Source organism: Maniola hyperantus, chromosome 3, assembly GCF_902806685.2.
Source record: "Maniola hyperantus chromosome 3, iAphHyp1.2, whole genome shotgun sequence".
Lineage (NCBI taxonomy): Eukaryota > Metazoa > Arthropoda > Insecta > Lepidoptera > Nymphalidae > Maniola > Maniola hyperantus.
Window position 1 is genome coordinate 15,954,640 of NC_048538.1, and position 15,264 is coordinate 15,969,903.

Sequence of the window (15,264 nt, forward strand, 5' to 3'; positions counted from 1 at the left end):
AGAAAAGTTCACAAATCCCCATTGATGGGGATTAGTGGAATAACCCCAGTTAGCCCAAACTTCTAACAAAACATGGAGGTTTCAACGTCACTGGCGGCCGTCAAACATAACACGGCGGTACATTTAACTAGGTGGTTTCTATAAGGAAAATGAAAAATATTAACCATTCTATCAAAATTTTTATTTATTTTGTAGGTATTTTGTTTTCATATTTACATACAATTAAATACTACAACTACATTAGTTATAAACTTAAAAATATTCTGTAGGTAGGTACATGATAATTAGGAAATCACAAAACAGAAAATCGCACACTGTTTGGCGTCTTCAATTTTCAAAGTCAGATAACTATACCAAGTATTATATGAAACAGCTTTATCTGTACATTCTAAAACAGATTTTTATTTATTTTTATGCACAACAGTTTCTGATTTATCGTGAAAAATAACGAAAAAATGCCAGAGTACGGAACCCTCGGTGCGCAAGTCTGACTCGCACTTGACAGTTTTTTGACTGCAGCAGAAAGAGGGTAGGTTTTCAGATAAAAGTCGTCATGTGCAAAGGTTTATCGTTTATAAAAATAAATAATAAATTCTTATCTCTAATCTTTCCAAAGCATTTGATAACTTCGATTGCTTTATAATAGAACGAGCTGCCCCGGCGCACTTCGTACCGCCTCGCCTAACAGTCGATTCTTTTTCAGGATTTTTTTTTTAAATTTTTCTCTCCGTAAGAACCATCCTCGTACTTCAAGGAATATTATAAAAAAATAATTAGCGAAATCGGTTCAGCTGTTCTCGAGATTTGCGATCAGCAACACATTTAACGATTCATTTTTATAATATAGAAGAAGAAGATTAACTAAGCATAAAAAATAGGAAACAAAGCTATTGACACGAGAGTATAGGTATTTTAAATCTAAGAGCATTTCTGGCCGATACCAAGGACTAAATGGCGGAAACCCTCTACGTTGTACCACAGTATAATATTGAAAGGATATGGGAGCGCCGTATCTGCGCAGACAATACGCCGCACAGGTTAAAAATTCCGCATTTTCCGCTCGCGGAATTCCGTAAGATGTCAATGGTAGTTAGCAGGATTGGCATTGTTTTAAATAACACGTTTAAAAAAACTGTTTTCAAAATGTTTCAGACAAAAAATCATTTTTTAACCGTTTTTTTTTTTCTCAACCCTGCTAGTTGCGGGTAGTATGGGGAAGTCTTAAACGTTAAAACAAATGATATATTTACAAGATAACTGTCTTTGGTGACCATTGCTGTTCATGTGACAAAAATACGTGTTTTGTCTGGTCAAGCGTGAACTTTCTACAAAATAAAATATCTAAACAAAACATACTTATTTTTTTACAAATTTTATATATTTCCCCATACTGTCCCAAACAGAAAAAAGTCTGTACAATCTTGGATTAAGAAACACATCTACAACTTACAATTACTTACAAAACAACAAGTATAAAATAATTGGGTATTTTCCTACTTTTGAATTTGATAAATATTATTACTTTATTATAAACAAAGATAAAAATAATGACGTACGCTGAAAAAAATATTAAAACCCAACAAAGATTTACAAAGTTACAGGCATTTTAATTTTGGAGTGGGAAGGGTCTTCTATCCCTTTCTCACAAAACGAAAATTTGTATGAAACCGCACGAAGCTACTATGGCATTAGTAAAGTGTGACGTCAAAATGCTATATCGCTATCTCTGTCTAATCAGAAATATTTTAATTGCTTACAACTTTTTTGTTATTTGATCGATTTAATTAGTTTTTTCAGTTTACGTCATTATTTTTATCCTAGTTTACGATAAAGTAATAAAAAATGAATTATTTTAATGCTATAATTGAGTCAAATACCCAATTATAGCATTAAAATAAACTATCGTGAGTGATTTCCATTATACATATCTCTAACCCAGCTTTACTCATGTAAAGAGTACAAACTGACTCCCTTTGAAAAAGGAAGGAAGGATAGTTAGAAACTAGTCGGGCTAACGACGACTAAACACGTGAGTAAAGCCGGATGTGACATTTGTATGATAAAATAAACTAAGTAGTAAACAAAAACAATTACATACTTGAAATTTTTGGAAATCGTAAACGAAATACTACATAAGAATTTATTATCATTTTTGAGTAAAATTAAGCAATCTAGATATTTGGAGCAGTTTTCATATTTTTTTCTATAATGTTTCTATTTCATAAGTAATTTAGTTATAAGAGTCCCAAAAACATATAATAATTAAGTATTTACATTTTTCAAATAAAAAGTTTTGAAAAGTCGCAAAGTTTTGCATTTATGGGCAGCTAAGTCCTTACCCACACTGTGCAATACAAAACAGATGCGTTTCCACTGTCACCTTATAACTAGGCATTTGTAGCAGTGCCCTAGGGCACGGGGTGTTGGTTGGGGGTTAGGCCGCCGTGCTCGGGGCTGTGCTTCTGCTTTTTCCGCTTCTTTTCCTTTTTCCGCTTCTTGCGCTCCTTGTCGTCATCGTGGCGCTTCTGTTTTTTGTGCTTCTTCTCATATGTGTCGGGGTTTGAGGAGTCTGTAAGAGAGGATGTGCAATGTGCATACTAAAGCTATCTAACCATCTCTCTAAACTTATTTAAGAGTAAGTATCTGGATATTATTATTATTAAATACTAGCTGACACGCCCCGGCTTCGCTCGGGTGAAGTTTAGAAAATTTGGGGGGGGGGGGGGGGGGTGAATTAAATTTTCCTATCCGTAAGAACTATCCTCGTACTTCAAGGAATATTATAAATAAAACGTGAGGAAACCTGCATGCCTGAGAATTCTCCATAATGTTTTCAAATGTGCGTGAAGTCTACCAATCCGCACATGGGCAGCGAGATAGACTATGGCCAAACCCTTCTCACTCTGAGAGGAGACCCGTGCTCTGTAGTGAGCTGGGGATGGGTTGATCATGATGATGATGATGATGATGATTTAAATACGGCTTGTTCTACAATGACTTAGTTGCAAGAACAATAAGCTTAATTTGTTATAATCTACCAAGCAGACAAATCTGTTTGGTATAATGTATGTAAAACTAGCTTATGCCCACGACTTCATACAGGTGGATGTAGGTTTTTAAAAATCCCGCGGGAACTCTTTTATTTTCTGGGATAAAAAGTAGCCTATGTCCCTTTTCAGGTCTTATACTATACTCATGCAAAAAATCACGTCGATCCGTTGCTCCGTTGCGACGTGATTGAAGGACAAACCAACAAACAAACACACTTTCACATTTATGATAGGGTTAGTGATAAATTAATACCTTGTAAAGGTGTGTCTTGACCGGGCGGTGCACCGTCCTTGTGTTTGTGTTTCTTGTGTTTATTGGCTTTGTGTTTCTTTGGTGGAGCGGCGCTGACATAGCGATACTGCTCAGGCAACGGCCCCGGGTGCAGCCGGAACCCTGCCAGCTGTGCACTCGTCAGCGGCAACAACTCCTTGCCACCGATCGGCCTTTTGGCTATAACAGAACCTAGCGTGCTATTGTCTTCTTGCCCTGGGCCATCCAGAATACCAGGCAGGTTCGGTAAAAAGGATGATAGCGACTCTTTCAGTTTTTTACCATTAAATTTACTGTACGAGTGCTCTAAACCATAATACGCCATCAAGTTTGTGGCCCCTGTTTGTTCACATTCCGCTGAAAATAATAAAGATACACAATTTTAGAGCAAAAGTTTATGTACATATTGCTGTTTGTTGTTATTACAAGTTAGGGGTACAATTTCTCACCTGGAGGTTCTTTCATCAAATAGAAAGGTCCACTATGCACTATGGAAGGATTCTTGCCGAGTGAAATGGTAGTTTTGAGGGTTCCTGACGAATCCTGCCGTGAAACCACTGGTGACCTCGCTCCTCGCGGTGAGGACTTCGGAGAATAAGGCTCGACCTTCCTAAACTGATCAGACATCATCTTGCATCTGCATTGTCTTTAAAAACCAACTTAAAAACGAAAATTCTCTAAACAAAATGATAAAATACTAAAACAAAATTGCAAAAATCTTCTTCCCTTCCCTTTGCGAAACCTTCTAAAAAACGTAGTGCACAGACCAATAACATGTTACATGACGTAGTGTTTGACGTAGTGAACTGATTATGGTACCTACTCTTTGCTTCTAAAAAAATCAGGCTGTCTGTGGCAAAGACCATGGACATCTGCCATGGACATGTACCACAGGTATGTACCTAATCCATAGATTATCTACTATATACCTACTTGGATGGATCACTACCTACGCAGTGTACTACGTTTGTCTGTGGTGTGATTTTTAGACACCAAAGAAGTTGGAAGTAGGTGCTACTACGTAATGTTAGACACTCAACATCAAGGTTTTCGATTTTGCAAAAACATCGATGATAGAATCGATGTAGCCATAGATGGTTCATCGTAGATTCGTGGTTTTTTTGATAAATAATTCCTTAAATTCTATCCTATAAAATCAGATTGGCGAAAGAACTAGGAAAAACTACAGAAAAAGAGAAGGGAAGAAAGATTATTTCTTCGAGTAGGACGAGAAAGAAGGACGTCCTATTGTAAAAAACTAAATTCAGACATGATACAAACAAAAAATCCATATTGCACAATAACTTCAAAAACAACAAAAATTATTTCTTTAATAGGTATCCTTGAGTCAACATCATATACATATTAATCTATGGTCAACATAACTGCACTTTACGTTGTTTGTCAAGATCTCACGTACAAAATACATCTTGACAAATAAAGTGGCCACGGTGATTGGTGATAAGGACAAAACATAATCAATATTGTCACGTTATAATAAGAGTTATTAAATTACAGATATACAATATACATATACTAGATATGCAACTAGCGTGGCCCCGTCAGTCCCTCTCGCTCAAGCAGAGGTACTTGTGAACTGAAATGTTGTTTTAATAACACTGGCATTAATTTTCATTTTAGTTCTATAAATATTTAATTTTAACTCTCAAATATAGCAACATATTTTATTTGCCGCAAGCATCTGGTGCCACCATTACACTTTTCTAACAGAATTTTCACTACTTATGCATAGTTACCAATGTTACCCGTTTCTACTAGTCCAATTTCTCTATGGTTAGACCACGTGTATAAAATAAAACTCTATTTTCAAAGACATCACTAATTTAAAAAAATAAAGTAGAAAATGTAGTTTATGGGTGGTTTATGGTTCATGAATTAGCTTCTCGTAACGCGCTACAATTTTTCGATGTGTTTGGAAATAAACAGTTCGACGAGTTCAATTACAGCTATTATTATTATATAAGATTAAGCCATAAAGGCTAAAAAATGTTTTTACGTCGTGCCAGTTGTAGTACAAAAGAAGTGCAAAGCTTCTGATAACAGCAATCCTCGCTCAGCGAAGTGACGCCATTTTACGGGAATGACCAGCCCGCGGCTGCCTCTTATTAGGCCTGATGTAAGGAGTACTCTATTCAAACGGATGCATGGAAACAAATCACTTCTATTGTACTCGTACTGGACGTACGACTTCAGAGGTACAGTCTATCATGAAATTGTTATTGTCGCTCTCATAATTCGAATAATTTTAATTTCCTCTTATTCGTCTTTTGTTTCTCGCCAATCAAACCGAACACGTGTTTCATTTTTCCAGAAAACTATGGAAGATGGTAATATTTTCAACGCTAAGGACGATAAAATCAGTACAACGTCGCTGGCGAACTTGTACAGTGATCGGCCTTATAAACTCACGGCAAATGGACACGACTTCGCCGGGGAGCAGGCCAGCCCTTCCGAGAAGTCGTTCGAACTGCGACGACCCAGCGCCGACGCGTCGCACGACAGGAAACGTATCAACCCAGTCCGGATACACTTGGGCAAGAGACCTTTTGTCGATAATTCTGTACCACTCACAGTCAATAGTGTAAACAAGAAAAGAAAACCGTTAGTAAACAAACCCAGTGATACAAGTACACCCAAGGTTGCTCCTCGAGTACCCAAGCTTGTTCCCAAACGCTTGGACCATAGTCAGTTTCACAATGTTGCATCACACAATGACTGCACCGCAGACAACGAGCACGACAAACCTGTGCCGCGGCTGGTGCCCAAGAGCCAATTATTTCAATTCAAAAAGGGTAAGACGGAAAAGGGGCCCCAGCTGAAAGAGTACGCTCAGAGCTTAGGTTTGCAGCCCATGGTGAAGTTCAAGTGTCGGAAGTGCTGTTCCATGTCGTTTAAGACCCTGGCCATGCTCAAAGAGCATCAACTCGTGTGTCGGGCACAAGCGAAGGAACCCGCGTTGAGTCCAGAGGCAGCTCCCAGCACAGACAGTAACACCAGTGGCCCCTCGAGAGTGACTCGCAAAGTTTATCTGTGCTCCGCTTGCGGCACGTACTACGAGAACTGGAATCTCTTTCTACACATGCGCGAGGTGCACAGCAGGCATATATGTTTATTTTGTTTAGGAATGTTTTCCAAGGCAGAGAAGTTGTCTTCACATCTAACAAACAAACACAATGTGCAAGAATTCAACTACAATGTTAAAGAGGACTTTTGCAAAGTTTATAACGGGAGCTTTTATTTGATGTGCTGCGTCTGTGATGAGATCTGTAGTGAGAAGGATGACTTTTTCAATCACGACTGTAATAATGTAAAACCGAAACCTGTGCCTGTTCTTATTAGTAAGAATTCAATGAAGTCGAACAATGCAAAATTAGTTAAAAACATTTATGAAACTGCTCCTAATGGACCTCCAGTGTTGTCCAAAGAATTTTTGAAGCCAGCAATTGAACAAAAAGAGGTGACTGAAATAAGACACGAGACAACATTGCAGTCTCAGAGGATAGAATCAAATTCCAATATATGTGATACAAGTATAATAAATGCAAACAGTGACGCAAGCGTAAGCTTGGAGAGTTCCGCATCTACTAGTAAAGATACCAGCCAAGCTTTAAATTCCACAAATAATGTCAAATCTTCATATATTGACAAAGCTTCGCTTAGCCCTATTAATCAAATATCACAAGATAAAGACCCTAGCTCTGCTGTGCCAAACGGCAAGGAACTTTTAGATCAGTCCGACGACAGTGATGCACCTGACACAGACAATCTGCATGGATCCCCATCTCATGTAACATCGATAACACAAAAGGAGCTTTCCCCTAAACCAATAGAAAAGGAAAAAGAGTGTGGTATTAAATTGAAGTTGAGCCTTAACATTGCCAACTCACCAGTTATCATAAACTCAACAGTGGACCCAAAAGTTGGACAGCAATATGCTCATAAGCCTCCGACACGCAATAGAAGACCACCAAAAAGGTATGAAAAAGACAAACCACCGGATCCGACGCCTTCAGCAAGACCTCTATATTCATCAACACCTCAAGCAAAACCACCTATAAAAATGACAATTTGTGATAAAGCTGATAGTTCATTTGTGAAGACGACAACTGTTGAGCATGTAGCTAAAACCCTTGTGAATAACAATATTGAGCAGATAACCAGGCTACCTGAAACAAAGCCAGAAAATACAATCAAATCTACTATTTATGATAATAAATTAGAGGAGATCAACACGTTAAATAGGGTACCGAAGCTGACTGTGAGAGTACCTAAGGAGTTTCTGGATAAAGATTCATCTAGTGATTATTCATCAGACAGTGATGCTGGTGAAAAATTACCAGCTGATAACAAAGCTATGAGCATAGATGAAAATATTCCTGAAAATAAAGAGGAACCAACAGACTCTAAAGACAGTGCTCCCATGGAAGCACCAACGGAAGATGAAACAGAAGTAAAAAATGAGCCTGAGCCACCAAATGAGGAAAAAGTTGAAATAAAAGAAGAGGTCCCACCTAATCCTGAACCACCAGATCTAACTTCTGAAGATATTAATGTTGAAGACCCTGAAGTGACAGATGAAATCCCCGTAACTGAGTTAACTCTTGATAGGCCAATACATAAATATCCAATGAAAGATCTCCTGAAAGTCTTTTTAACTTCAACTGTATTTAACTGCATATACTGCAATCATGTGCGTAAAATTGCAGTAAACTGTGAGCAGCTTGCACTTCACATGGTTGCTGAGCACCGCTTCTCGGCCACTGTGGACAGTATCACAGCTGAGGAGCTCATGCCGGAGACCATTGCGGCCAAAGTGAAAGCTGCCGCTTCAGAAGTCTCCTCAGTTTATATCAACCTAGACTCTTATGATAGTGTAGATAAGTGTGACACAGTTCAGCCGAACCTTATTTTTGAATGTTTTCAGTGTTATTTCAAAACGTCTGTTCATAAAGATCTCTATTTACATAACCGTAAAATGCACCAGAAAACAATATTGCTATGTGTTATGTGTAAAAACAATTTTTATTCATATAGTGAATTATTATGCCATTTATGCCCTGGAATGTATGATTTGGATTATGAAATTAAGTATAGATGCTGTTTTTGTAACATAGACAATATATCCTCATCATTTAGACTAATGGTGCATCTTCGAAAGATACACCACACTTGTGATGTATGTTTAGAGTTTTGTCAAAGCCAAGCACGTCTGTCCAACCATGTGTGGAAACACAAACTGCACCATTTATGCTATCGCTGTGGTATAGCCTATAGAAATAAGCCGGACATTACCAATCATTTATTTTGGAAGCATGGCACAGAGAGTGTGTTGTGTAAAACATGTTTGCAGAAGAAATGGCCACATGTGTATCATTTTTGCACACCCCCAGCTGTTTTCGTTTGTGATGAATGTACTCTGCAATTCACGAGAGCTGTCAGTTTAAAGGTACATAAAAGATTTCACTCAGAAGAATACCCCCATGTGTGTACGGAAGAGGGCTGTATAGAAAAATTTGTATCTAAAAAACTTCTTAGTAAACATTTAGATGAACATAGAAAGAAATTAGTGACAGAGAATTTGGATGAAGAGAAAACACCTGAGACTGAGTCTTCAGGAGAGAATCCCAAAGAACCTCCTATTATCGATTTAGTTGATGATAAACCAAAAGAAGAACCTGGCTCTGCAGACAAATCTGAGGCTGGAACTGAGCCATTATCCAAAAAAGGTAAAAAGAAGAAAATAAAAGACAAAGATGCATTACTAATAGATGTTAATTTACCAGCACTAAACTTATCTGAAAGTGATAGTAGTGACGAATCAGATAGTGGAGTTTCGCAAATCAAGGATGAGAACCCTCGAGATAAGCCTAAGACTGAAGTTGAAGAATGTAAACCAGAAGTGGATGAAAAACCCCCAGTAATCATGGATGTTGAAATGCCGCCGGCTAATACAGAAGAAAAAGTAGAACCTACTGAGGAAGAAAAACCGAGTGAAGAAAAAGTTTTAGAAATATGGGATAACTTTAAAAAATATCAGGCCAAGGTAGAAAAACAAAGAGAAAAGACACCCCCCTTGGTTCCTATTCGAAAACATGTATGCGAATCAGACCACGATTATTGTATAATACCAACTGTCATAAATGGCGACGATGATGTTTTCGCCACTGATAAAAAGAAAAAGAAAAAAACCCCCAAGAAAAAACACGATGGACTTTCGTCCTCTAGTAGTAGCAGCAGCGACAGCGATTCCAGCTGCTCTTGCGGATCTAACTGCAGTTGCTCCTCGAGCAGTGGCTCCTCGTCTAGCAGTTCATCAGATTCTGATTCCTCAGATGATTCAGGAAACGAAAAGAAAAAGAAGCAAAAGAAATCGCTTTCGAAAAGAAGGATTAGTAATGGTTCAAATGTGGATGTTATGGGAATGGCAGAAACTCCAATATTAATACCTGAAAAGGCTGAACCACCGATTGCCGAAAGTGATTTAGAAACTGAAGAGAGTGAAACAGATGAAGAGTTTTATGATGAAAACCCACAAAAAATTGCAAACAAAATGTATACCGAGAAACGTAACCAACTGTTACTTCTAGCTTCTGTAGCACCGTCTGAGGGTGGGTCCATGTCGGGAGAAGTGAGTCGCTGTACCACTCCTATCAAAGAAGAAGAAACAAAAGAAATTGAGGAAGACAAAAAAGAGTCTAAGGAAGTTGAAACAAAAGTGAAAACAAGTAGCAGTAAAAAGAAGAGTAAAAAGAAAAAGAGATCTAGGAATTCCAGAAAGCATGGACCCATTAAGATGACCATTCCTAAAGGTGTTATTGCAAAATCTGATGCTGAAACGCCAGATTTGGTACCTAATAAAATAACGATATCTTTACAATCCAATACAGTGCAAATCCCAGAAGCAACTACGCCGGCCGCAGTAGCTCCGCCACCAAACATCAAGAGCACTCCTAATCAATCAGCAGAAAGCAAGAGAGCCTCTAAAAGGCGACGAGTACCTAACAAGTTTTACGGTTACTCTAGCGATGAAGAATCACCACAAACTGTCACAGCCTTGAAACCTACTCTACCACCCAAATTAGAATGGAGGAAAGAAGACTTACCTTCGCCCATCACGCATAAAGCCAAAAAGGAAATACCATCGACAGTCATTCCGCAAAGGATGTTTAGTTACAATGAACCAATCAGGTTGACTGCACCAATTCCCGATCCGGAGCCTCCCCGCTTTTTGATGAATTCAGAGTCGATGGAGTCGAGCGATTCGGACTCTAGCAACGAGGGGGCACTGGAGATATACCAGCCGAGCGTGCAGAATCCGATACCCGTGCCTCCTCCGACGTACTTGAACTCGGGCACGTCAAGTTTGCCGTACCCGTTCCAGCGGCCGGCCGTGCGCCAGGCGCGGGAGGGCGAGAGCGTCTACTGCTACTGCCGCTGCCCCTACGACGAGGTCTCGGAGATGATCGCCTGCGACGCGGAAGGCTGTCCCATCGAATGGTTCCACTTCGAGTGCGTGGGCATCATGGTACCGCCTAAAGGCAAATGGTACTGTCCCGAGTGTCGGAAGAACCAGAGTTTCTCAGGTTACAGATAGGTGTAATCGAAATTTGTTAAGTGTATATAACTAACTAACTGTATTGTTATCTGTATATAATTTATTGATTGTAGATACTTTAGCTTTACCTGTATATCTTTATAGTTAGTTCTTATAAGTTAGAATATTAGGCACGAAAAAAAATGTATCATTGTTATTAAAAGTACATCGTCGCTGCGCATGCAAGATCCGATTTGTGAAGCTTATTTCACACTACGGGATATAAATCCATACTAATATTATAAATGCGAAAGTGTGTCTGTCTGTCTGCTAGCTTTTCACGGCTCAACCGTTCAACCGATTTTGACGAAATTTAGTACAGAGATAGCTTGCTCCCCGGCGCCTTGACATAGGCTACTTTTTATCCCGGAAAAACAAAGAGTTCCCACGGGATTTTTAAAAACTAAATCCACGCGGACGCAGTCGCGGGCATTCTCTAATTATAATCTGCTCAAAATAGACATTCAAGGTAACAATAATTCGCATAGGGTTAAAAATTGGTATGAATGTTGGGAACACCAATATATAAATGAATTGTGAAAAATCCCCATCAATTTGTATTGGATGTTCCCAACTTTCGTACCAATTTTTAGCCCTATGCGAATTATTGTTACCTTGAATGTCTATTTTAACTGAGCTATAATATAATTTATATCCCGGTGTGTGAAACGAGCTTACTTTTTTGAATTTTCCTTTTTGATGCCTTTTTGTTCAGTTTTGAGAGGCGCGTGTGCCTGCAGAAACTGGTTCTTTTGCGTGTGTGCTAGTTTAAGAGATATCATATTTTAGCTGTGATTTTGATCTAAAATTAAAGCATTTTTTTTTTCAAAAATATAAGTTTAATAGTTTCCTGAAGACTTGTGATTTTCCACATACTTAGCGGAATTTTCATGCACAGCAACGACATGTTATGCTTGATTCTGGCCGTGCGGCCGATTCTGTCATGTAAAAAATAAAAATTGTTACTGATATAAACGTATACAGCAATCCGAAATATAAATCCAATTTTTGATACCAATATTGTATTCTTATTTGTAAACATTCCCCGGGCCTTCTTATTTCACTTTCCAGTTAGCATTACAAAGGTGCAAACAGACTACAGGACTGGCGTGTTGGTATATAAGGTGTTTGGGGTCATTTATACTCTGTGATAGCCTAGTGGTTTGGACGTCCGCCTTCTAATTGGAGGTCGGGGGTTCGATCCCGGGCACGCATCTCTAACTTTTCGGAGTTATATGCGTTTTAATTAATTAAATGTCACTTGGTTTACCGGTGAAGGAAAACATCGTGAGGAAACCTGCATGCCTGAGAGTTCTCCATAATGTTCTCAAAGGTGTGTGAAGTCTACCAATCCACACATGGCCAGCGTGGTAGACTATGGCCAAAACCCTTCTCAGTCTGAGAGGAGACCCGTGCTCTGTAGTGAGCCAGCGATGGGTTGATCGTGATGATGATGATGATTCTCTGTCCATGGAGAAAAGTTAGCATAGGGTTTTCTCTGTTACGTTATCCCATACAAATGACAAAGACAAAAAAACTCAGTGGGCGTTAATCATTTTAAGTCGCCAACCAATCACAAATGAAACTAAATTTTAGAAATGAATTTCGAATGTTTTTTGAAAACTTAGTTTCTCTGCGGTATCTGCGAGAATTTATTTCCATAAGATAAGGTAAAATACGAATTTGTTTAGGTCCGAGTTTAAGCGATAAAGAGGAGTTTGTACTTTGTAGGGAACTTGTAGGTAGAAAAACAAGAAGGTAGGAAGTAATCTCTCATCTCTGCGCAAGCAACTTGACTTATTATTTACCGAGCTGTATACCTAACTCGACGATTTCTGGAGTACCTACTCTGAACGTGGGGCTTGAGAGTACCTAATATTTTCCGCAGAAGGCTTTACGCATAACGGGAGACTGAAGAGAAACTCAGATGCGGCGCGGCGACTTTCTTGAAAACAATTTCACACGCACTTATATTTAGGTAAGGTCCGTAGTGTTAGCGGCGTTGCTTTGTCTAGAGTAGAATTTAAAAAAAGAAATTGGGGGCAGGGCAGATGTAAAATGGCGGTCAGAAAAGCCGGAGCTATTGATTTGAAGCAGGGAAAATTGGAATTTATAATTATGTCTTGAAGAAGTTAATAGTTTAGAACTAAGATTGAAGTTTATTAAGCATTGTCTAAATGGAATAAAGTCAGTTGCTATAAGTTGAGATTATTTTTATTAGTAGGTAGGTACGCAAAGAGTGTGTAACCACTAACCACTACGTGTTACTACGCGAGAGGTCCAGCAGGGAGTAGAAGCATTAGCCATTATTGTATACCTACTAGATGATGCCCGCGTGGATTTCGGTTTTTAAAAATCCCGTGGAAACTCTTTGATTTTCCGGGATAAAAAGTAGCCTATGTCCTTCCCTAGATGCATCCGACTATTCGTAAGTACTTATAAAAGTTTCTACGAATAAAAAAGACCTGGGTATGACGCTCGTACCGTGGAAGATGGGCAGGTCGCTTGTTTGGGATGCAACTTGTGTAGACACTTTAGCTGCATCCCACATTCAGGCGACCTCCTCTATGGCGGGTGCAGCGGCCATCAGCGCCGAACAGGCCAAGAGGCGCAAATATGAAAACCTCGATGGGAGCTTCGTATTCGTGCCTTTTGGTGTGGAGACCTTGGGGCCGTGGGGCCCGGGGGCTCGAGCTCTTTTTGAAGAAATTGCGAAAAGAGTTATCGAGTCAACCGGGGACCCGAGAGCTGGCAGCTACCTTGGTCAAAGAATTAGTTTGGCTATCCAAAGGGGCAATGCTGCCAGCATCTTGGGTACAATGCCTCGCTGCGGTGGTCTCGACGAGGTTTTAGATTTAATTTAATTTATTTTAGTTTTAATTTAATGTTTTTTTTTTTTTTTGATTTAAGTTTATTAATAGTTTATTTGTTAACCATTGATAATAAAACGAAGTTTATTAACTATAAAAAGATTTTTATTTATTTTTTATTTTTTATAAATATCATTATCAATCAAGAGTTTTTTTTAAATAGAGATTTTTTCCTGTCTATGATTTAATATCTTTGATTATTTGGATTATTTACGACATCCATGCATGCCTAAAGTACCTACGATTTTGACGTTGTCACAACAAATTTTTGGTGGATAAAATTGCATAAAAATCTACGAATATAAAAATATCTACTTTAATTTTACTTCACAAAGTATTATTTTACTTAATCGTGAACACCAAGTTCCTAAATATGAAATGAAAATATCCACTTATGTGAAATACAATAAAAAATGGATCTCAAAACTCTTTGCTATAATAGAAATACGTGCAGCAAATTTGGTAAATAACCATAATTATAATTATCTATACTAATAAATAATCGGAACGACCTCCAACCCGCTGGACTGACGACCTTATGAAGGTAGCGGGAAGTGGGTGGATGAGGAAGGCAGAGGATCGTGTGTGGTGGCGCGCTCTTGGGAAGGCCTATGTCTAGCAGTGGACGTAAACATTGATTGATTGATAGGTACTAATAAATAAAATTGAAGTGTCTGTCTGTAATTTCGAAATAACTACCTCATATTAAGCTCATAAGTCTCTTGCAGGTTCCTCGCACCCTCGCGAGAGTTCGATTCGTAGAAAATATACGATTCGTAGTGGCCGTCATACAAAATACGAATTTGGTTCGGATTTATTCGGATCCGTCAAAATACGAATCAAATGAGTGCACAAGCATATTATGTAAGTAGGTACAAAGTACGTTTTGTATGGCATCCACTTCGAATCGTATTTTTACGAAAACGAGTAGATACGAATGAGTGCACAAACACCCTTACGTCTAAACTAAAAACTCATTAGGAAGTACACCTACAGTCTACTTTTATGTACCTATTTTGAATCTCGCGCCTTACGTTTACGCTAATAAACCTACCTAACCTTTTTTAAAGTCGGTTAAAACTTAAAACCGCGACGTAATTTAGATACCTAATTATTTTTACTAAAGATAATTTTATTTATAGGACACCATAAAGAATATGAGCAAAGAAAAAAATCGCTATCAAAGGATTTGATGGGGCCTAGTCCTCCTTGGGAAGGTAAGACGATTTTCTTAGACTTAATTATAGGCATAGATTATCTACTATATATTATAGGTATAGGTAGGTACATCTCTCGTTGCGCTATAATATTGATCTGTGGATTTACCATTGATGTATATTTACATACACATGCACCCGTGCAAAGTCTGTGGTGCAAAGATACTGCATCGTGCATGTTCGAGATTTTAACCGTTTTATATCCTCTCGCTACAGGGGATCTATATAGTGTAGTTACCTA

General features: G+C 38.5%; 2 protein-coding genes across 2 annotated transcripts; one reads left to right on the forward strand and one right to left on the reverse strand.

Moving 5' to 3' along the window:
- Window positions 1–159: 159 nt before the first annotated feature.
- On the reverse strand, window positions 160–4,076 carry MED19 (mediator complex subunit 19). Its single transcript, XM_034984116.2, has 3 exons — window positions 3,771–4,076; window positions 3,304–3,678; window positions 160–2,569 (listed from the first exon to the last, which is right to left on the reverse strand). Exons 1-3 carry the CDS (start codon window positions 3,949–3,951, stop codon window positions 2,409–2,411), a joined length of 717 nt encoding a protein of 238 aa, XP_034840007.1. The 5' UTR covers window positions 3,952–4,076; the 3' UTR covers window positions 160–2,408.
- A 1,124-nt stretch (window positions 4,077–5,200) lies between these two features.
- Window positions 5,201–11,954, forward strand: MESR4 (misexpression suppressor of ras 4). The gene is made up of 2 exons (XM_034983951.2): window positions 5,201–5,537; window positions 5,654–11,954. Exons 1-2 carry the CDS (start codon window positions 5,487–5,489, stop codon window positions 10,934–10,936), a joined length of 5,334 nt encoding a protein of 1,777 aa, XP_034839842.1. The 5' UTR covers window positions 5,201–5,486; the 3' UTR covers window positions 10,937–11,954.
- Window positions 11,955–15,264: the final 3,310 nt, after the last annotated feature.